Source organism: Parasteatoda tepidariorum, chromosome 10, assembly GCF_043381705.1.
Source record: "Parasteatoda tepidariorum isolate YZ-2023 chromosome 10, CAS_Ptep_4.0, whole genome shotgun sequence".
Lineage (NCBI taxonomy): Eukaryota > Metazoa > Arthropoda > Arachnida > Araneae > Theridiidae > Parasteatoda > Parasteatoda tepidariorum.
The window spans coordinates 46,550,309-46,572,981 of NC_092213.1; the positions used below are offsets into that span (position 1 = coordinate 46,550,309).

The following is a 22,673-nucleotide window of genomic DNA, read 5'->3' on the forward strand; positions in this document are numbered from 1 at the left end:
GGAGCGAAAGGGTTAATGAAAAAAATTCTGTCTCTCTGCTATTCCCCATCATTTTGCAGTGTTCTATACTGATTGCAAGTCTTCAGTATAACTAATCAGCCGATGGTTTTTAAACCATCTGTTTTAGTTTTAAACCAGCCAATCTTTAAGCTTATTCATCCTTATATTCGACACATTAGCCCAGGTTGAGCTAAGGCTTTTATACTTCCTGGACAACCTCCCCATAGCAGAATCATGCGACATTCTCGCAGAACAATACATAGTTCTTGTAGAAAGAACTTTGAGAAGATTGAAAAACTTTGAGAAGATTGAAAACTGAACTTTGAACTTTGAAGAAGATTGAACTTTGAGAAGATTGAAAAATAAAAAATAATGAAGTTAATATTTTTGGTTTTCTCTTCTGCAGAGATTTTCAAAAAAATGTTCCTCCAGATATATGTAGTGTTTTGATAAATTTTTTTGGCAATTATTGCCTTAAATTTTTGCTTTTTTTTTGCGAAAACAAGATGTCTTTCATTGCTCAAGTATTTATATTCTCATGATTTTTTGAAATAGTATACCAATATTATTATGGCACGCAGAATTCGAAATTGTGAATTTAAAAAACCATTCTTCGACACAATCCTTTTGCACCGATATTATCGTTAATTCATGCGGTGTTTCAATCATTCTTATCGACAGTTATTGATATAAGTTTTAAAATTTTTGAAAGAAACAAATCCCAAAGCTTTTTATACTATTTAATTATACAAGAAACTCAAGTCAGCGATTTACTTTTAACATGACAATTTCATTTTTAAATTTTTTTTTTTGCTAATGCCACCAAATTTTATGGATTTTTAAAATTCCAATTATTTATCTATTATTATTATTTCTACTTGTAAAATTTAAATTGCGCATTTAAATAATCACTCTTTGACATACTCACTTTATGTTAATACTATCGCAAATCCATGTAGTGTTTCGACTGTATTTTTGGAAGTTATTAATATTTTTTTTCACATGGTTTTTAAATGTCCTGATATATTTCTGACAATTTGGGAAATTCAAATCGGTCATATGAATATTTACTTTTTTAAACAATGATTCTGGCGCTGTTTTTTTGAGGGGGGTGGCACTTATTTCCACATAATTTTTAAAATCCTATGTTTTTTAATATTGTATTGTTTATTATAACAACCGAATCTCGAAACGAAACACGCATTTAGTTTAAAGAGTCAGATTTGCGTAATTTCGCACTCGATATTTTGTGGTAGTTACTACTACTGGTTTCACGATTAAAGGTTGTTTTTTTTTTCGATTTGATGATGATGTGCGAAAAAGGAAATAATTAGTGTGTTTTTGTCCTACAAAATGTGTGAATATCGCCCATGATATTAGAATAAAAAAATACTGCATATTCATTTTTAAAAAAAATTATATACAATTTTATTTTATCCAAATAAGTTTTTTTTTTTGTAAACACAGTGTTTTTGTTCCTTTAAAGTAGTAGCATGTATATTTGTTAATATTATTAAAAGTATGTTGCAGAAAGATATTAGTGCTAGAGAGGTTTGTTGCAGAAAGCACAAAAAATTCTGCCTCAGAGGACACCCTATTTTTTGACCTGATCTGCCAGTCTCTTATCCCAATCACTTCCATTGTTGTTTTGGCCCAACTAGTGGAGGCCTTTCTTTTAGCTAATTAGAGAATATATATTCCATTACTTAATTAGCCTTTTTAAAGTTATTTGCAGCAATGAGCGAATTGAAATGACGACTTAAAAAGAGAATTTAAACGAAAGGAATAAGTTTAAATTAAAACTAGCTTAGACTTTCTATTCAATATGTTGGCAAAAAACAAGACTCATAAATAAATTCATCAAGCTAATTGAGTTATTATTTTTCTATTCTAATCAGTTTAAATAAGGCATTGGATGATTCTAATAAGCCTAGACAGCATTTTTTTGAATAAAAAATAGTGGAGACTTTCCTAACAGGCCTTGTATATTGTAAATTGACCTGGTAGCTGTATCTGCAACACTATCTTCATAAATCCAAATTTGTCTGCTATCTTAACTCAGTCAAACAGAGTATTATTATAAAAATTTAGTTTAATCTAGCATGCACGTAGCAAAATTTGCAAATCTAAGGTCCTTTAAAAATTATACATAAAAAAATTTTGTGGCTTAAATTTAAGTTCAACTTCAGACAATGATGCTAAAAAATAGAATAAATCCCTATACAGTTAAGCCTTAAATCAAGTAACAGGAAGAAAAAATATCTGTCCTTTATTTTTTTATTTATTTGCTATGTTCTCTCAATTCAGCTTTTTAATTCTTATTCGAAACAAGTTTAGATTATTTCAATAAGAAATGCAACAATCTCCCTTTCCATTTGTTTGTTTGCTTTAAAAAAAAAAAAAACTTAGATGAAAAATAACTAACTTTTTTGTTGGGGGTTTTCTGCTATTTCTTAGAAATATTTTTGTTTTAATCTGTGTTACACTCTTTCAGATACCTTTGGATGATGGGAAAAGTATGCATGAAATTTTAGATCTTATTGAAAGAAAATGTAGAAAAAGGAGCATAAATGAAGCTTTAGAAGTAGCTAGAAAGTACATACCAGTTAGTTCAGAAGATACCAAACTAGTTATTATTAAAAGATTGTTTACTAATACTATAGAGTGCTTAAAATCTCGTCACAGTTATGTGGACAGTGAAGCTTGTGAAAGAACTTTTGCTAGCATTTGTGAAATTATGCACAATTCTAATCTTTATGAAACTGAATTATGTTCTATGATAGTTTTTGAATGCATACAGATCGATAATTACAGCTATGCTGATAGCATATTATGTGCCTGCAAAGAAAAATATATACCTTTATTACCTGATGCTATATCATCTTATGCTAATCTTTTAATTTCAAGAGAATCTTCTATAATAGAAAGTTTAAATTTTCTTGAATTTGTTAAGTGTGTGTGCAATTTACCTTTACCAAAATATTTGTTGCACAAAGCTTTAGAGTCTTGTCTAAATGAGGAAAACGTTTTCCGCATTCCTATATCCGAAGAGCTTAAACTGATTTCAAGTGTTTTATGTGGTATAAATTCAGATGATGTTGATTGCTGTCTTATGCAAAAATTCCTACTTTGCTGCATTGACAATGAGCACTGGGGAAAGATTGCGGAACTCTTTCGAGCTTGGATTAAAAAAAGTGCATTATGTGATTGTTTGTGTCAGGTGTTAGTGATAAAAGCTGAAGATTGTGGCTCATCTTATGAAAAGTTTGCCGCTGCTCTTCATGGTAGGATTTTATCATTCATTCCCCTTTCTCTTTTTATCACAACTGAACAATATTATTTAGGGTTCTATGGCTGGAAAAAAAAAATTGGGAACCACTTCTCTATAATGGTTACTGGATTGTTGATAATGAACACTTTGAACAGATAAAATAGAGCCTGCAAAACCAGTATCTTTACTCAACAATTATGCTTAACTATTACTAATAGTATTTATGTCTGTGAGTGTGACTGCACTTCTAAAAAGATAATTTAAAACTACTTAATCCTTTTAGTTAGAAATTCATTTAGCTTTTTGGTAATTTCTTTTATCAAGTTTCTTAATGGTTACACTATTAAACAAAATTCTGATAATTTAATAAATGATATAAATTTTTACTATTTTTCTTCGTCTGCAAAAAATAAAGGGTGGACAGGTGTGTAGAACAGAAGTAGTGCTAGAATTTTGGGTAGCCTTATTTTTCATCTCACCTCCATTTTCCATGAAAATGAACTTCAAGCTGAAAACATTGAATCAACAATCCAGGTGCTCAGTCACGATCAATAATTATCAATAATTATTTTAATGACAATTACTTTTCTAAGCTCCTTTTTTAACAAATCTTTTTAAGGCATTTATAAAAAATTTTGTGTATATATATATATATATATCTATATTTAATTTTGGGAAATTTTTTAAAAATTAAAATGTGTATTTTTTGTTCCATATTTTGCCTTTATAACAACAAAATTTATAATTAGGATGTGATGTTAAGAAATATTGATCTGATTGATTTATGTTATTGTCATAATCTAAACTTTATCTGATTTTTCTTAAAGAAATAATAAATAAATTGAATGTAATAGTTTAAGTTCACTGACATTTTCGGGAGGAGAGAGGTATGCAAGCATATTATGTCAATTATTATGGTTCATTGCAGTTTAACTATATTACTCAATGTGTATAAGTGTTTATTTTTTCTTTTTAAGATTAATATGTAAAATGCTTATTTTTCTTATATTCTTCCTTAATGTGACATGCAAATATGTGCTAATTTAATTACTTTTTCTCACAAGGTGATATGAATGATGAACTTCCCATGCATCATGCTGCACGCTTTGGACAAATTGGTGTCCTGTTAATGTTGGAAGCCTTTTCAAACGGGCATCATAAGTCTGCTTTAGAAATTTTGTATATATTACACCAATATAAAATCAATTACTTTGAATTGCAAGCACCTGCCTACTACATTAATTACCCAACTTTATTTACTCAAGACTTGATTGATCCTTTGGAAGTATTTATTTTCCCTTATACTGTTGCTTTTACTGCTGTTGACATTTGTTTGCATTGTGAGAGACCAATAGATGCTTTTGATATATTTCGAAGTAAGTTTTTCTTAACTATTTTTATTCCTTTTATAAAGAATCAGTAGAGTAAGATCCTAGAGTAGCCGATCGGACTGTGTAGGGATCAGGGAACTGACCTTGCATCAGAAAGGTTCTGGGTTCAAATCCCGGAAACGACATGGATGTTTTTTTATTCCCTGTACTAACTGTCCTTACTGTGGGAGCAACATTGACCAACCAATCTACCCTTAGAGGCCTGAGTTGACGAATGCATGTCTGCATTGGGAAAAAAATTAATAAAAAGATCCTAGTGTTTAGTGACAAATGCCTCTTTTTATTTTTATTTTTTTTTTGATTTGATTATCTTTTGTGTCATTTTGGGGGTCTTGAATTTCTTATTTGTGGAATTTTTTTATTTGAAAATATTTTTTGAGATTTAGGAGTGTTTGTTTCCACCAGCAAAGTATGAAATTATTAAACTTCGCACATTGTGTAAGCATTCTATATAATGAGTTATGACAAACTGGCAAAACATTTAAAGATTTATATTTTACACATAGCGAAGTAAGTGACAAATGAGAAGCTTACACACATTCTGTTTTATGGCAAGGCAAAGTATAATATTTAATTCTCATATTTTATACTTTGCCTTTATAGCATTATATATCATTATATATAATGCCTAGGCAAATAATTCTATTAATCCCATCATATTTTTTTAAAATCATTGGCAAACGTTTTTAACAAATATTCTATAGAATACTGGCATTTCATACATCTGCCATATTGTATAAAATATGTTGGAGGGAAGTTTTAATTTATTATAAATTATAATTTTGATTATATGTTTTATGTTAATCGATTTTTGTTCTTATTACTTACAGATTTTTCCTATTTAACCACTGAGGAAATAAGTAACCCAAAGCTCAAGTCCCATGTAACTATTCACAGATTTAATTTTCTACTGAAAATAGCTGAACATCTAGTTCCAATTGATACCTTAAATCGGGGTGTTGACTGTATGCAACAGCTTTTGTCAACAGCTGAAAAGGGTATTTTTAAATTCATTATTAATTTTAAATCTTAATATTTCATTTTTAGTTGTATCTAATCTATATTTATCATTTTTTTAGACTTTGCCATGGAAGAAATAGTGGATTTTAAAAAAAGTAAATGCCTTTTTTCAATTATATTTTTTATTTCATTATTTATCAAAATCATAGTTTTTTTATTACTATTTTCATTCCTAAATATGAACCTAACTGCCTTTTTTGTACTTATATTTCTTCATGAATTTTGTAGGATTTAAATAAAATTATTAAGTATGGTCAATAAATAACAGATTAAGGTTAGGAAAAGGCTTTTATTGAAACTTTATGATTGTCTATTTACTGTAAGGTTTGAATAATTTTTTTATAAGCAGTTATTACTTTAATAATGAAAATTTTGGTTTGTTTTTTGAACTCAAGATATAAATCTTTGGATTTGAAACAATATGTTGGTGCATTGTAGTTTCATATAATGCTACCAGATAGTATGTAGGAATGATAATAATTTTGTATTGATATAAATGCTCTTTAGTTCTGTTGTTCTTTAATGTTATTTTCATGTTTTCTTAAATGATATGCATTGCTGCACGGTTTATTTGTTAGAATTGTCATGCTAGATATCCAAGGAAAATTCGGAAAAATAAATATTTCTTCCAGAAATTAAGTATGAACTTAGAAAAGCTATCAATTCATTCAATCGTTTTTCTAGAACAACTCTTAATTCAGTTTTCGAAAGAGAATTGACAGGGTGTTAATAGATCAAAACTTTTTGACAGGCAAAAATGTAAAAGGTGGTTACATTCATCCACAAATAAAAAGGATATAGTGTGAGATAAAGGGTTCATCAGTGGAGTAAATGATTTTACAAAGGGCACACAAAGCAGAGCAAGATCAATTTGTTACAAAAGTTAATGCTGATCAAGAAAAACCGCTAAATAACTGTTGAAGGCATTTATGCAGCAGAAAGCATTGAAATTCCGTAAAGTATACACACAATTTTTCATCATTTCTTGACTTTACACCATATGAAAAACTAAGGAGCTGAACCATGCGCTCTATAGTCAGATCTATCACTGTGTGTTACTGCCATATCTTCGGTGAACTAAAAAAATAAAAGGAAAGGGGGATGATTGTTTCATTGAATAATAAAGTTAAAGACAGGAGTACATGGGTTTGGTTAAAACAACAGCCATTTTTTTTGGGAGCCTGGCATTGTGGAACTTTTTATAATGGGATGGGATTACATATAAAACACTACATCTCACTTTGAGCTTTGGCCAAGCGATTCCGGACTCTCAGTTTTCCAGTCAGTTTTTATTGTTCCCGACTCTTCTATTTTTGGTTGAAGACTCAGTTTTTCACCTTCTAGGTGGTTAGATCTTTGGTGATATTGTCCAATCTTCTCTTACCTCATCTTCTTGATCTCGATTTCAATGGTTTCCAATTAAAAAGTTTTTTCATATTTATATAGTCATTTAATCTTTCAATGTGCCCAAGCCTAGCCAAAACTATGCATTTAATAAATTGTATTATGTTTTTTCATCTGAAGAAATATCTGATGAATGGTCAAGTTCACTATTACAGTACAGGACTCGTTATCCGGAAGTCGGAAAACCAAAAAACCGGAAAGAAATTCAATAAATTTTCCCACCATTTTTTAAAAAAAAAAATTTTTTTTCCTCATAAGATTTTAGGATTTTTCTTTCTTTTTTGAAAGATGTTTACCTTACCATCATTTTGGAAATAATCATTAGTGTATTACTTCATCGTTTTTTTCTTCTTTTTAAGATTATTTTCAAATATTTTTTTTTTTAGTTGGGCTTAACAATTAAAAAAACGGCTTTTTGTAGCGATTTAGAAAACTGGAAAAATCAGTTATCCGGGATAGCGATGGTCCCGATCGTTCCGGATAATTGGTTCCCTGCTGTATTTCTTATTCTCCACTATGTATTATTTACTTTAATTGCTTCGAAAATTCTCCTTAGAATTTTCCTTTTGAAGATTAGCAGGTTTGATTTGTCTTTATTAGTTAGAGTCCAAGTTTCACTACCATGCATAACTGAAGTCTTCAGTTATGCATGTATATCAGAAGTTATTCAGAAGATATGATAACTGTTTTATAGATCTACAATTTGATTTATAATGGGATTAACGTCTATTGAGAAGAATAGGAATAAGTTATATGAAATACCGTCTGCCTTGTAATTTATTGATTGTACCTTATAATTATAATTTTTTTGAAAGATGACTGGACCCAAGAAATAATTTTTATTAAATTTCTTTAGTAACCTCAAATGTAAATGTAATTATTACTTTCTCCCATCATAATAAGTTATAAGAACAATGTATTCAAATTAATACTATGAATTAACATTGACACATATTTGGTTCCAAACACATTTAAGGAAATGAGTATGCTTTTCTGCTACTTAAACCGCTGTTCTACTTAAGTTATTCGTTGTGTTATTATTTTCCCTTTAAATTTAATGCATTAGTTAAAAATCTATAATATCAATTCATTTTATTTTAGATTTAGGATTGGTCTATGATGAATGCTTGATACGTCTTTTGAATCTTGAGCAAATTAAAATTGCTCATGAGTTGTCCCAGCACAGTAATGGTCCTCTGCGAGAAATTTTGAAGCTCAAACCTCAAGTTTTAAGAGGTCTTGTTATCTCCTATGCGCAGACTGAACGATTAGCTGAAGCCAAAGAATTATTTAAAATGGGGTTATTTATGAGAAATGTATATTGTATTAAAAAAGTAAGTAAAAGTTTTCTTTTTTTAATTTCAATTAGTTTAATGTTGTTAGCATACTATGCAAATTAATTTAGGAAAGCATTTTGGGTATCTTAAAAATTCTGGCTATCATTATAAAGTATATGGTTGTTATTACAAATTTAATTTTTTTTATATTTTGCTCCAATTTAATCTTGTTGTGCTTCAAAACAAATTTTTATTTTGGAAAATTACTACTTAATTTTTATTTTGGAAAATAAGGTTACTTAAAATTACTTAATTTTGGTTCAGGGTTTTTAAAAGTCCTTAATTTTTAGCATCATTATAGTTGCTAGGAACAATTTTTCAGTCTAACAAAAATATTTTAAACAAAAAGTTGTTCTTTGTCACCTAGAATGAGACCATGCATCGTTGGTAGAGCATTTTGCAAGACAAGGAAGAAAGGTTATAGCCAAGAGAAAGAATTATTATATTAATTATTGATTCTTTGATTAATATCTTCTTTATTTTACAAAGAGTGAGACCACATGAGGTGAGTGGAGCATTCTGAAGGAAAAAGAAGGAAAAAAATAGGGTGTGGACGAGGGAAATACTGCAGCTGGAAGCGATCATACCTTTTGTGGGGGGGGGGAAGAGTTCTAAGGTACTGTTAGGGGTTAATAAATTTAATTTGGTGCGAATAAAGTAAAATTATTTATGTATTGAAATTGATAGATGGAATATTTGGTAAAGTACATGTATTTGGGTTTGTATCTGGATATAGTCATGCTTAAAAAATAGTAATGGTTAATTTTCGTAATAATTAGATTAAGGCCAAAAATAGTGTGAAATGGTAATTAAATTAAATTAAGGGGGATGTGATCTTTAAGGAAAGTGGTTGTACAATGCAATTGTGGGATAACAATAACCCAATAGGTTCAAAGGGTCACAAAGTGTAAGGTTTGAACAAATTGGATGAAATTGGTATCACCAAATTTGGAAAAAGGACGAAATTAAAATAAGTTAAATATTAAAGATAAATAAGATAAAGTCATGCTATATCCAAACATAAATGTGTGATTTAATACAGTAAGCTGATGTTCCCAATGAGAAAATTACAAATTCCCTTAACAATAAAAAAGGTACTCACCACACACATACAGGAGGAACAATCTAATATGTAATTTGGAAGCACTCTTAATCAAGGATATTTTGGGCTTCTAATATGTAAAGACTTAATCCTACTTAGCTGTGGTATTTAATTCAAATTAGTAAAAAACTTATTTGTGTTGTTATTATGTCTATAATTTCTTTGATTGTTTCAGCCTGAAATTGATGATCCATCTTGGTGTTTAACCATTGTTTCTTCATGGACAAAATATGAAATAAAATTAGCCATAGAAGTATATGTAGAAATGCTTTTTCCTGTCCTGTTTTTGAAACATAGTAAGTCAGATGATGAAGGTTACACCATTAGGATCAAATTTGAAGTAGGTATAGTTTTCTATCAAATTTTTCTGCTTATTTTTTATTATGATTGGTGTTAAATTGCAAAAAAAAAAACATTTCAGTTTAATGCAGATGCATTTATATTTTATATCAGTTCTTATTTAAAATTTCATTTATAGAGTCGACATGATTTAAATCATGAATAAAATCACCATTTAAGTGAGTTTTTGAAAATAAATCATTAAGGTTAAGAATAAACTTATAGAATTTTTTTTATAAATATACTCTTTAAATTGTGATTTTTAAAGTTGGATTTCATGGATAAGAAAGGTAAAGAAGTAAAGAAACGGAGATGTATGTAAATTATTACATTTTAAAATAGACTAATAAATTAAAAAAAGACAGAAACTTTTAAATTATAATTTTCTATTATCTATATGTAAAATAGTTCACTAGCAGTAAACCTATTTTAATTGTACCCATTTAGTTTTGTTTATTTAAAATACAAGTTCTTTTAAAGCTTTAAAAATACATAGTTTATTAGTGTATGTATATCTATGATGAAGAAAGACTTTTCTGCCCGGAGAAACTTTGAATGATTTTGATAATTTACTTTTCATCGATATCTAACCGATAAGCTGATTCCCTGTCTTGTGAAATTTTAAGATGTTTTGCTAGAAAAAAAAATTGAGATTTTATTGTTTTATAGTTTGTAATTTTAAACATTTTAACTATAACAGATGATTTGGTTGATGTATATATACATATATATAGAGAGAGAAAGATAGTGTGAAATAGAGTGTACCAGTTAACATATGATATATTGTTATGAAATATTTTCTTTCAGTTGCATTGTCTTGGGTTATTATTAGTTTGTTTAAATATTTATACAACAACTATTATTCATTATTACATTTCTGTTATCGTTATTATTAGTTTTATTCAGGGATGACAAGCTTTGATTTATGAAATTAAATTATATTTAACTGACATTTGATTAGTAGTGTTGTTTTGTGTTACATTTTAGCATGAATTTTTTTTTTTTTCTTTTGAATAGCTAACAACCCATTAAATGCTGATTTTCCTTTTTTATACAGTTAATGTTTTACCTGTATAGTGATAAGTAATTGAAACTCTATTTTTTCCCTTACCAAAAACATAAAAATCTTAATTATAAAGGTTTTTTTCATAAAAAGTGGTTTTACTAATATTAAGTTTTAGAATATGATTTATGTATTTTTTTCTATCATTTTAAACAGTCTTACTTTTTTGCGGAGCACTGAGAATTGTGAAAATTACTGTTTGCTTTTTTTTTTTTTTTCTATNGTTTTTTTTTTTTTTTTTTTTTCAATACATTGAGCTCTTTAGATTTGACTAAATAAAAAAATAGAGTCTATAAAAGAGCTTTGTTTTTTTGTAATATAGATACAAATCGATCATTGGATCGCAAACCATATTGCAGAGTTTTAAAAATTCATATTTTTTTAAAAAATAAGAAATTGTGACCTTTTAAATGCATCTCAAGTAAAACTTATTTTGTATGGAATTTTAAATATCTATCTTCACAGATTGCAATTTTCACAAAAGCTTTAGAATATTGATTTTTTTATATATATTTATAAAAATGATTTCACATTAATAATTATGATTTATGTTAATTTAAGGAGGACAAAATTATTTATTATGATGTTAATTGCTTGGAACAGCTATCAAAGCGTACTGAATCTGTAATGAATAGGACAAGGAATGTTTTAACAAATTTAGATTCAGAATTAACATGGACAGAGGATCCAGTTCATAAAGTTTTGATAGTTCAAGCTGAAACATTTTATAATTTCTGGAAAAAGGTAATTTACTTTTTACATTACTTGTCTTTTATTAAAAAATTTTTTAATTTTAGGTGCTGTTGGTCTTTTTTAATAGTGTTCCCATTTAAAATAAATAAATTGGCTTTTCTTAGTTAATAAGTTACTGGGATGTAGAGTTTGTCCGATCGTGTGAACAAAGTTTAGGGAAATTTAAGCAGCCCTGGGGGGGGGGGGGCTCTAATTTAAAAAAAATTACTTTAGTTTTTAATTCCTAATGCCATTACTGCCTAGGTAACAAAAGGAATCTTTTTTGTTTTGTTAAATCTAACACAAAAAACTTTCTTTGTTAGTTTGTCTATTTATTAGTTTGAATTTATGAGTGAGATCTTAATTTCAATTTTATAAATTATTAGTATCTCAATCAGGGTTGGCAAGGTTTAGGACAGAATGGATTAATCCACAGTTTAAACCGTACTGTCCAAAACCCTTTTACTCAAATTATGTCACAATTTTAAACAATATTTAAGAGGTAAAATAAACATAGAACTAATAAGATATTGATAATTAAATATACCAGAGAATATTTGTTTTTAAAAGTTTAATGTTTTATTAATATTGTTTGACTCTTCAATTTAAACAAAGGAAGATTAATTAGTAATCAAGTTCAATTGGTCCTCTCATTCAATAGTACATAACTGAAGTTTGGCCTTGCCATACAGGTTAAAATATTAGGGACTAAGTGCTTGGTTCGTCATAAACAGGTTTATTTATCTATAGCACTATTCAAGAATACTTTTATTTCATTCATGCTCAATTCTATTAGCATAGTGGAGATACATCACCAGTGTCAGTAACTGAAACTGATATTATGCCCTTCAAAACTGTTAATACATTTTTCAGTTATTTTGTATTTTCAATTTAAACTAATATATTCATATTTAAAAAACATTTTTTTTTAAAAATAGATGTCTTTTTTATCATCCTGTGATGCAGAAATTATAACATTTTTTTAAAAAAATATTGTGAAAAATAAATGGCTAACTTTTGACCAAATTTAGTATTTTTTTTAAGAAAAATTTTAATTTTTTAATATTGCCATATTTATATTTAAAGGATTAATTATTCACTTTTGTTGTTCAATGAATTGTGGAGCTTCAAAAACTATAAACCTTTTCCTATTATATTATATTCTTTTAATAAGTTATAGTAAATTGTATAAAAAATGTCAAATATTTATTGATACAAGTAATTATTATGTGTACAATGGTTACACCTATAGAATTTTTACCTTTTACCAAAGTTCAAGGTTTTGGGCAGTTTAACCCAGACAGTTCTTTAAGACAGTTTAACGCAGTTTAGGACAGTTTAACCCAGTTTAGGACAGTTTTACCCAGTTTAGGACAGTTTAAGACAGTAAAACCCACATGTCCTGTCCTAAACCAGTTTAGGACGTCTAAAACCACAACCCTGGTCTCAATGTATTTTTATATTTTAACATGTATGCTAATTTATTCAGTAATTTTTAAAATCAAATGGATTCTCTTTTTCTTTGTTAATAAAAAAAAATTTATCATAGCATTTTAACAATATATAAATGTAACTTTCTAAAGATATTTTGAAAAACTTATTATACTAAAAAAGGGGGCTATAATTTTGGGGGAAATTTCAAATGAAATTAAAATGTGTTCTGGGGAAAATATCAGGCTCTGAGAATTTCCTGCTGCCCCAGTTTATATATACTCTGCACTCTTAAAAATTAATGCACCACTTAAAACTTGTAAATTGGCTCTGATTTAAATTTTTTAGAGTGCTTAAGTAAGTAATATAACTTGAAATATAGTAGTAAAAAAATTTTTTTTCTATGAGTCTAATTAAATTGAATCACAAAAATTTTAGCTTGTAACATATGCCCTATGAGAAATGAGTATAATTCATTTGCTTATTCTCCAGCCCTACAATATATGCAACTTGGATTTTACTTTTAACAAAACATTATCTTTATAATATAGGTTATTTTATACTCACTCTGTGTTTTTATATCTCATAAATACATGCATTCTTATCCTTTTCTTCTTTTTTTTTCCTTTTTTAGAAAAACAATTCTGAAGGGTGTGTACCAGTAAGTACATTGTTATTTTTGGTTTGAATTGTATCTTTATTTTGGTAGATTTTGTGTACAGTGTGCAAAATAAAAAAGCGGACACCCTGAATAATTTTTACACTAGTGATCAAGAACTTAAATCTTAATAATCTCATTCCCCTCTCCCTTTACTAAAATTTATTCAAGTTGAGTCCCTTATGATTCTTATACAGTACAGAACCCGTTATCCGGAAAACCAAAAAACCGGAACGAAATGTGATGAATTTTCCTGCCATTTTTTTTAAAAAAAAATAATAATTTTTTTCCTCATTAGATTTTAGGATTTTTCTTTCTTTTTTTTTAAAGATTTTTACCTTACCATCATTTTGGAAATAATCATTAGTGTATTACTTCATCGTTTTTTCTTTTTTTTTAAGATTATTTCCAAATTTTTTTTTTTTAGTTGGGTTTAACAATAAAAAAAAAAAAGACTTTTTGTAGCGATTCAGAAAATTGGAAAAATCAGTTATCCGGAATAGCGATGGTCCCGATCGTTCCGGATAATCGGTTCCCTACTGTACCATTATATTCCATATCCAATCAATCTTTTTCTTCTAATACTGTCTTTCAAAATGCATAATTTAAGCCCAACCAGTAAATTATCCATTTTCAATCACTTTTTTCTGGTGCTTATACCATTAAATTTCACATTCAATTAATCTCTCTCTAATAGTCTTTAAAAATCCACAAGTTATCAGTAAATTATACATTTGTAACATCAGTTGCTGTTTTAATCTTCTTTTTTTTCTTCATCATAAAGCTTTACCTCACAGTGGAATTTAAATACTAAATTTAATAGGAAATTTTGTTTGAGAAAATTTTTATATAAAATAAAATGTATTTGTAACATATCAGATGTTCATGAATTAAGAACAATTGGAAAAATTTAAAGTAGGAGGTGAAAATTACACAATTTGCTGCTTTCAGCTTAGAAGGAAGAGAATTTATTCTTGATAAGTTTCGTTCGTAATTCATTTACGTCGCACTAGAGCTGCACAATGGGCTATTGGCGACGGTCTGGGAAACATCCCTGAGGATGATCCGAAGACATGCCATCACAATTTTGATCCTCTGCAAAGGGGATAACACCCCCGCTTTGGTAACCCGACGACCACACACACTGCACACAAAGTTGAGCACTTTACGGTAGAACAGTTTAACGAGGGCCAATACTGCACACCCTCGGTCCCAACGCAGACTAATCCAAGTGGTCACCCACCCACACACTGATCGCAGTCAGTGATGCTTGACTTCAATGATCTGCTGGGAACCGGTCCTTACGATCAGTCCACTGCAGCACCTCGTTAAGTTTCATTTCATTATCAGTGTTAAGTTTCAGTATCTGTGATAAAATTCATTTACAGATGGTGCTACTAACTAGGACAAACTATAAAACATCGTTTTTTACTGTATGTCAGACCATTCTTACTGAAAATATTTGCTTATTCAGACAATACTAAATTGTTGCTGCTAAGGATGGCTATTTAGAAAACATTAATTTATTGCTGCTCATTGTCAGCAGCTTTAGTTGATGAACTTAGTACCTTTTTAAGTTTAGTGAGAAAATCTGGTTTCACAAACAGAATGTAGGAAACCATACAATTAAAGTTTTTCTTAAATTGGTTTTCATGAAATCATTTGTTATTTTTTAGTACACCTGTAAAAGTGTTTGTTTTATAAATTTTAGTAAAATACTTTTATTGATTTTCTTTTCATTTGTTCTCTTTAGACATTTTTGAAGCTTCCCATCATAAGTTCAAGAAAAAAGATCTTACATACGTCAGAAAAATCAGATAATGTGATACCTTCTGGACAAAGTGAAACTATGGTGATGACAAACAGTCCTACCAGAGGAATAACTACAGGGAATAATTTAAGAAAGAGTTGTGATGATGAAATAGCTAGCTCTTCAGATGTTTCCTTATCCTCTTTAAGTTTACCAAACTCTGTAGAGTTATCTCCACTAAAGTATCATGTACCCAATGATACATGTTATAAAAGCAAGCTAAACTTCCAAAGTCAAGAAGTTGACGATACTGATAAAGTTGAATCAATAGGCATTTCAAACTCTCTGTCAGATAATCAGGGTGATTTAGATAGCAATGATGCATTTCACAATAACGTTGTAAATAAAGATTTTTTAAGCACCCTACAAAATTCTGGTTCATTAAATTCCAAAGCTCATTCATCTCCAGCGAAAAACTGTGTTTCATTGAAAGAACCATCTCCTTTTAGTGTTAAAAATAAAACTTCAGAATTAAAGTCTTCATCTATAAAATCGAATCCTTCTGAACAGACTGAATTACGCAAATCAACTAATCCGTTTTCTTCTCACATTGGGAACCAAGGTCCAATGAGTGCTAGAAGTTGTTTTAGAACTGGTAATAAAGTTCTTAAAAAACTGAAGGTTTCTGGGCAAAGTAAGACTATTCCTTTAACCTCAACCTCAAATCTGAATTTTGCACCTGCTAGTTCTGGTACCTTAAGTGTTGTGACTGCTTCTGAAGGATTGCCGCAACCTATTGTTCCAGGCAAATTTGCATCTAAATGTAGGCAAAAGCCTATTAACATTGATGGTAAGTGAGAAATATTAAGTATCTTTGTTTAGTTCTAACTTATTACTATTATATTGTGATTTTATTGCTATTATATGGCTGTGTATGTATCTCAGAGCTCTCACGGGCCTGAAAACAGGTTAAGCCAGGTATTGTCATGGAATTTTATTCTAAAAAGCTGGGGAAAAATGCAATTTCTTTCCAAAAAATTCCTATATCATATCTGGAAAATAACCAGTCTTAGAATTGTCACTAACAGTAATAAATTAATACGATTCGATTTAAATAATTCTAAGATCTGTGATCTTTTAACAAGTTCATCCCACCCACCTATTTTTATCACATGTGTTTATTCAGTATTTTTTATTTATGAAATATTTATTACACGATCGTAGAAACTTTTGTTAAAATCTTCTGACAAAGCATTGTTACACTATCTTATTTTTTTTTATTCTGATTAGCAAGACTGAACTTTCTTTAGTTATGTACCAAAGCCCCATTATAATGTAATGTGTCTGACGCTTTCAAAACAGTAAAGTCTATATACTATTGGGTGGGGGCTAGAGAGTGTAGGGTTAGTGAGCAGATGCACCTAGTATTGTTTTTGGATCACCATAAGATGAATCCCTGCCCGCCCTCAATAGTTCAGCTTTGATAAACAAATTTAATAAGCTGGGAGCTATAATTTATATTGTAAAAAGAAAATACTGAAGTACTTAGATTTAAAATTCTTGTGTATTTTTAGAAACTTTTGTTAAAATTCATTAAAATCTTCTGACAGAGCATTGTTACACTATCTTTTTTTTTTTTTTTATTTNGACTGCTATCTTTTTTTTTTTAATTCTGATTAGCAAGACTGAACTTTCTTTAGTTATGTACTAAAGCCCCATTATAATGTAATGTGTCTGACGCTTTCAAAACAGTAAAGTCTATATACTATTGGGTGGGGGCTAGAGAGTGTAGGGTTAGTGAGCAGATGCACCTAGTATTGTTTTTGGATCACCATAAGATGAATCCCTGCCCGCCCTCAATAGTTCAGCTTTGATAAACAAATTTAATAAGCTGGGAGCTATAATTTATATTGTAAAAAGAAAATACTGAAGTACTTAGANTTTTTTTTTTTTTTTTTTTTTGTAGACCTACTAGTGTAACTACAAATCTATGATATTTAAACTTTTATTTCTAGGTTTCTCTCATTTTAGTGATGAAGACCATTCTAAGATAATACAGTTTTTACGCACTAAAATACTTCTGAAACATAAAGAATTGAAAGCTGAGGAACTGTATGAGAAGGCTGCATCCCTAGCAAAGTCTTTTATTCAAGAGAACAATGTACAATATAAACTTGATAGAAAAGGCATGAAACTTCTTTCAGAGTTTGCGGTTAACAATGTGTGAGATCTATTGCACCACGGCTTGCTTTCTCTTTCCTTTTTAAATTTTAATGGTATTACTTTCAAAATATTTTTGTATTGTAAAATAATTCTAATTACTTGTGTATGTCTTTTTTATTCCCTGAAAAAAAAAATTTATCATGAGTTTTAGGTACAGTTAATTTTGTTCCTATGATAGCAGTAATCTAGTTCATAGATCTTTTATTTTGCATTTATTTTTAAGAAAAAGAATTCCGTTTCAAGCATTTATATTTCAATATGCCATATGTATATGAATATGTTAAAGTTGTTTTTCTTTATGTACAGTACATTATGTTTAAGACTAACTCAGGTGTGATATGTTATTGTTTATTCAGAAAATAAAGTTGTTTTCACTTGACTTGAAATATCTTTTGCATTAGGGGTAGTAAAGAAATTTTTTTTTTACTAGGCAAATTTGCATAGTCAAACTGATTAAGTTAAGGACAACTTATTTTGTCTACAAGTGCTAAATAGATCAAAAGATAAAAGGTTACTTTGTTTAAATATCAGACCCAGATAGTTTCCATAAGTGTGAAATCTTCGGGGTAGAAGATGTAAGTGAAATCTATTTCATGTGAACAAATACTACATTTTACTTCAAATATTTGTGTCAAATTGAAAAAGGTAAAGTACTCACATCAATAAACATCTTTGTCTTTTTGAATTAAATTTTTTAGGTGTACCAGATATGTGATAATTAATAGGTGCTATAAATCTTATCTAGTCAAGGCATACCTGATCTAGTGAAAGCTTTTCTTACATATTGTATCAGACGAACAAAAATTTTTTTCCAGTTAAAACACTGTTCGTCTAAAATCCAGCTCTAGTTAAAATAAAAGGTATTTCCATATAAAGGTGGCATAGAGAATATTGTATTTATGCAATTTGCACATATATATACAGTAAAAACATTTTTTATTCAAGAAAGTGCATATGCAATTTATGTTTTCATTACAAAATGCTAATTTTTTTTTCTCTCCATAACTGGCTAACACTGAGCATGTCTTTTTGACATCAACTTTGAGAAGCAAACAATTGATGACATTTTGTTACACTTTTTTTAGTTTTCATAACAGTTATTGAAGTGTAAATGGCATGGGGCATATCTATCTGATATAGTCTTTAAGGTGAAAAATATTGGGTGTACAAATAAGTTTCTACCGTTCGTCACAAGATGGCACTACCATAAGGTTATGTAGAATTTGACTGTTAAACGTCTTATTGTAAGTTTAGTCATCTTAAAGTATTAGTGATTTCGTATAGCATTACATAATTACACAAGCCTGCGAAATTGAACTTTTTGAAAAATACAAGAGAAGTTATTTGATGTGCTGATTTTGAAAATGACCTTCATTTTCCCCAATCACGTCAGGATTTTTTATAAAATCGATATTAATGTTTTTACTAAAATCCTATTTGGAAAGGAATTCTCTCGAATAATTTTGCATGTACTATCCGGTAACTGTTCTCTGCATTCATTCTGATCTATGAAAAATTTAATCTTGTGAAAGAAAATTGATTTTTGAGCTATCAACTGATTTTTTATAGGTTAAAATGAATAAAAAATACTGTTGCCAGACAGCAGAAGTCACCTCTGGTCAAGAGAAAAACAATAAGTTCCTTGTGTTCAAACTTTTTACACCAGTTTCTAGAAGAAAATCACCAACATACCATTTTAATTTGTTTTTATTGAGATAACTTACGTAAAATTGACGATTAACCAAGAATAACAAATATTGTGTATGTGTATATGGAAGTTTGAAACAAAAAACAAAAGAGAAAAGTTTCTATTTAAGTATATACTCGTTTTCCTCTGAAACTTATTTTTGATGATCTTCTTTCATGCTTAATCTCAGGTTTATCCCGAGCTATCATCCAACAGTAGTCAGTGAACATGTTCTTGTCCCACCTTCCTTGATATTTACGCTAAATATCTCTGATATCTTGATGGAACCTTTCCCCTTGTTCTTCGCTAACTGCTCCTGAATTTTCAGGGAAAAAGTCCACATGTGAGTGAAAGAAATGCATTTTTACACTCATGGAGCAACCCAACGTTTTAAATTTGTGGAGCATTTTCATTACAATTTCCTTATAATCAGGATCCTTGTAATTACCCAGAAATTTACTGACGACGTCTTTGAAAGCAACCCAAGCTTCTGTTTCTGTCATGTTATCCTTCATGAGTTTGCGGTTATCAGAACCAACAAATATTCCTTTTTTTAACTGACCTGGAAACTTTTTGCGCAGATATTTGAAACAATTGCCATCTTTTGGAACAGCCTTGACAGACTGCTTCATTACACCTAATTTTATGTGTAGCGGACGTAACAATACTTTTAGCCATTCTTTTTTGACCCATCAATGTTGAGTCTTGTCACGGCTGTCTCACTTACAAATGAAACATGGGTACTTTATATATCCCCCTTGTTAACCAAGAAGCATGGAGATAACTTTCAATTCACCGCAAATGGTCCAACTGTGGTCGATATATTTTATTTTGTTCAGGACGCGAGCCAGGTTTAGATATTAGTCTTTGATTTTTTCGGTTATACCCACGAACATGGCAGGAACAAAAATAACAATCATCAAAGTGGTTTTGGGGCTCTCTCCACGTCATAGGAATTCCAAATCGTAAAGCAGTCTTCTTTCCTTGATGCCATAAGCGTAGATCATTGAGACACTGCACACAAACTTTATGAGGTGACCCAGATTTGTCCTGATCTCCGAGTTTCATGTCAAAATATGCGAGATAAAGTTGTCTGTAATGCTCCTCATGCGATTTTTAACTGCACTATATTCGCCGCATGTATAACAAAAGTCATCTGGGAAATTTACACAATGTCTTGAACTCAAAGCCATGTTTCACGAAACGCACAGAAAAAAAAGCAAACTTTAAAATGACTCCCTATAACGCTTGCTAGTGTTTCTGAGAGGTCAGCGGACCTAGATAAGGATTCTCGTGACGCTATTGGTAGAGAAAGATTGCTACAGAGAGAGGGACTTTTATAGATTTGACCAAAGTAGAATGCTGGTCCATCAAAAAGGGAAGAAATTCAAAAATGAAAATTTTTTTATGGTGAATGTTCATAAAAATTTCAGTAAAATAGAATTTTTCTAAAAATCGTGACGTGATGGACATTTTTATTTTCCATTTCAGCACCAAAAAATACATTAAGTTCACCTATCAGACCCCTTGTATTTTTTTCATCGCAGGCCTGTGTTATTTGCTTGCAAAAATGTCAAGTTTTGTGCCAAATAAGCGTCATTTGTGAGAGCTTTTGAATTACTTTAATTTGAAAAAACCTGCAGCTGAGGCATGTCGATTGCTTGGAGAAGCATATGGTGAGGCTGCTAGAAGTTGTGAGTGGCTTCAGAAATTTTAAAATGGTGAGTTTGATGTGGAAGACAAAGAATGCAGTGGAAAGCAAAATTCTACGAAGACAAGAAATTGGAACAAGAGTCATCCCAAAGGCATAAAGAACTTGTTCTTACACTATAAATGACTCAGCAAGCAATTTCTCATCGTTTATAATTGTCGGGAATGATCCAAAAACAAGGCAGTTGGGTTACGTATAAACTGAAGCCAAGAGACATTGAATGTTGATTTTGCATGAGTGAAATGCTACTTGCCAGGCATAAAAAAAAAAAGCAGTTTCTGCATCATAAAGACCAGTGGTTCCCAACCTTTTGGCTGACACATATCGCCCTTTTCTTTTTTTGCTCAAAAAACCATTCATTGTTGCTTGTGAGCAACCAAACACTGAATATATGCAATGTTATTTGATTTTAATTGAAATTGTAATGCAAATAAGGAGGCACATTTATCCTGTCATTTTTATTAATTTAAAAAAAAAAATTGCATCTTTTTTTTTAATTCATATTTTAATGTAATCAAGAAAAAGTGAAAACGTTAACAACTAAAATTTGAGAAAAAAAATTACGATTGTGTAAGTACATTTTTACCACTTCAATGACTGCCCTGTGCTTGGTGTATTTCAAGTTAAAGCTTGAATGTCGGGTTTTATGCTCCTCAGATTTAAACGCGGGTCTCCTTTGAAGCAAATGTCCAACCTATTTCTTTGCATTGTGAGTAGCTGGAAGACAGAACTAAATCCTGTCTCTACTAAATATGTTGACGGGAACGAGATAAGAAGCGGCTCAAGTTTGTTTCCACAATTGTGGATAAGTGTCCATAAGCTTTACCCAAGCTAACTTGTAACCGTATTTTTTAAAGACGACTTTAGCCTCACAGTCATACTTCAAATCTAAAATCTCAGTCTACAAAGAGGAAGTGAGCTTATCCACAACTTCAAAAGAGAAAGGATCGAAAATCCAATCCGGAATTTCTAATTTCATTAAATCTTGATTCCATAACTGATCAAGGTGATCAGTAAAAATTAAGATTTTATTTTAGAGAATCTCGATATCTGCCATTGAACACTTTTTAAGAGTTGGAAGTTGCATTAGCTCTTTGCGACCAATGTTTGACTTGTAGATATCAAACTTGGCGATGATTGAAGATATGATTCCCTTAGCCTTGATAATGTTCACTTTATTTCCTTGAAGTTTTACGTTGATTTCCTTCATTCTTTCAAGACTATGAGTGAGGTACGCAGTTTCCAACTTGCGTTGCGTCAAACTCTCACTTAAAATAGGATCAGTGGTGTCGAGAAACTCAGTAACCGAATCCAGCAATTCGAAGAAACGGCTCAGTTTCCTTTTGAAAGCCATCTCACAGCTGTATGTAGGAGCAGAAATTCGAAATCTTCATCATTTTCATGGCAAAGTTCTCGGAACAAACGGTTATTAGGAGAATTAGCTTTTATTTTATTGATGCCAGAAATAACCAATTTTTCGCAGCCAAAAGTTGACGATGAATGACATAATGAATGGTGAGATAACTGCCGGTACTTCTTTTTTAAGGTGACCAG

The 22,673-nt window shown here is 29.9% G+C and overlaps 2 protein-coding genes across 2 annotated transcripts in view; one reads left to right on the plus strand and one right to left on the minus strand.

The window, feature by feature from the left end:
- LOC107443845 (protein PF3D7_1417600) overlaps positions 1 to 18,100 on the plus strand; it is a 32,717-nt gene extending 14,617 nt beyond the window's left edge. The window contains exons 4-13 of the mRNA XM_043051290.2: positions 2,495 to 3,284; positions 4,336 to 4,647; positions 5,493 to 5,660; positions 5,742 to 5,777; positions 8,188 to 8,420; positions 9,701 to 9,865; positions 11,489 to 11,671; positions 13,725 to 13,751; positions 15,502 to 16,348; positions 17,514 to 18,100. Of these exons, the coding sequence (XP_042907224.1) occupies positions 2,495 to 3,284; positions 4,336 to 4,647; positions 5,493 to 5,660; positions 5,742 to 5,777; positions 8,188 to 8,420; positions 9,701 to 9,865; positions 11,489 to 11,671; positions 13,725 to 13,751; positions 15,502 to 16,348; positions 17,514 to 17,725 (2,973 nt within the window). The 3' untranslated portion in view covers positions 17,726 to 18,100. The remainder of the gene's footprint in view (positions 1 to 2,494; positions 3,285 to 4,335; positions 4,648 to 5,492; positions 5,661 to 5,741; positions 5,778 to 8,187; positions 8,421 to 9,700; positions 9,866 to 11,488; positions 11,672 to 13,724; positions 13,752 to 15,501; positions 16,349 to 17,513) is intronic.
- A 4,052-nt stretch (positions 18,101 to 22,152) lies between these two features.
- Positions 22,153 to 22,473, minus strand: LOC139426851 (uncharacterized). The gene has a single exon (XM_071186953.1). It carries the CDS (start codon positions 22,471 to 22,473, stop codon positions 22,153 to 22,155), a length of 321 nt encoding a protein of 106 aa, XP_071043054.1.
- Between the last annotated feature and the right edge of the window lie 200 nt (positions 22,474 to 22,673).

Excerpts from the sequence above, each read along its gene's own strand:
- LOC139426851 (XM_071186953.1), bottom strand. The coding sequence starts at position 22,473 with ATGGCTTTCAAAAGGAAACTGAGCCGTTTCTTCGAATTGCTGGATTCG.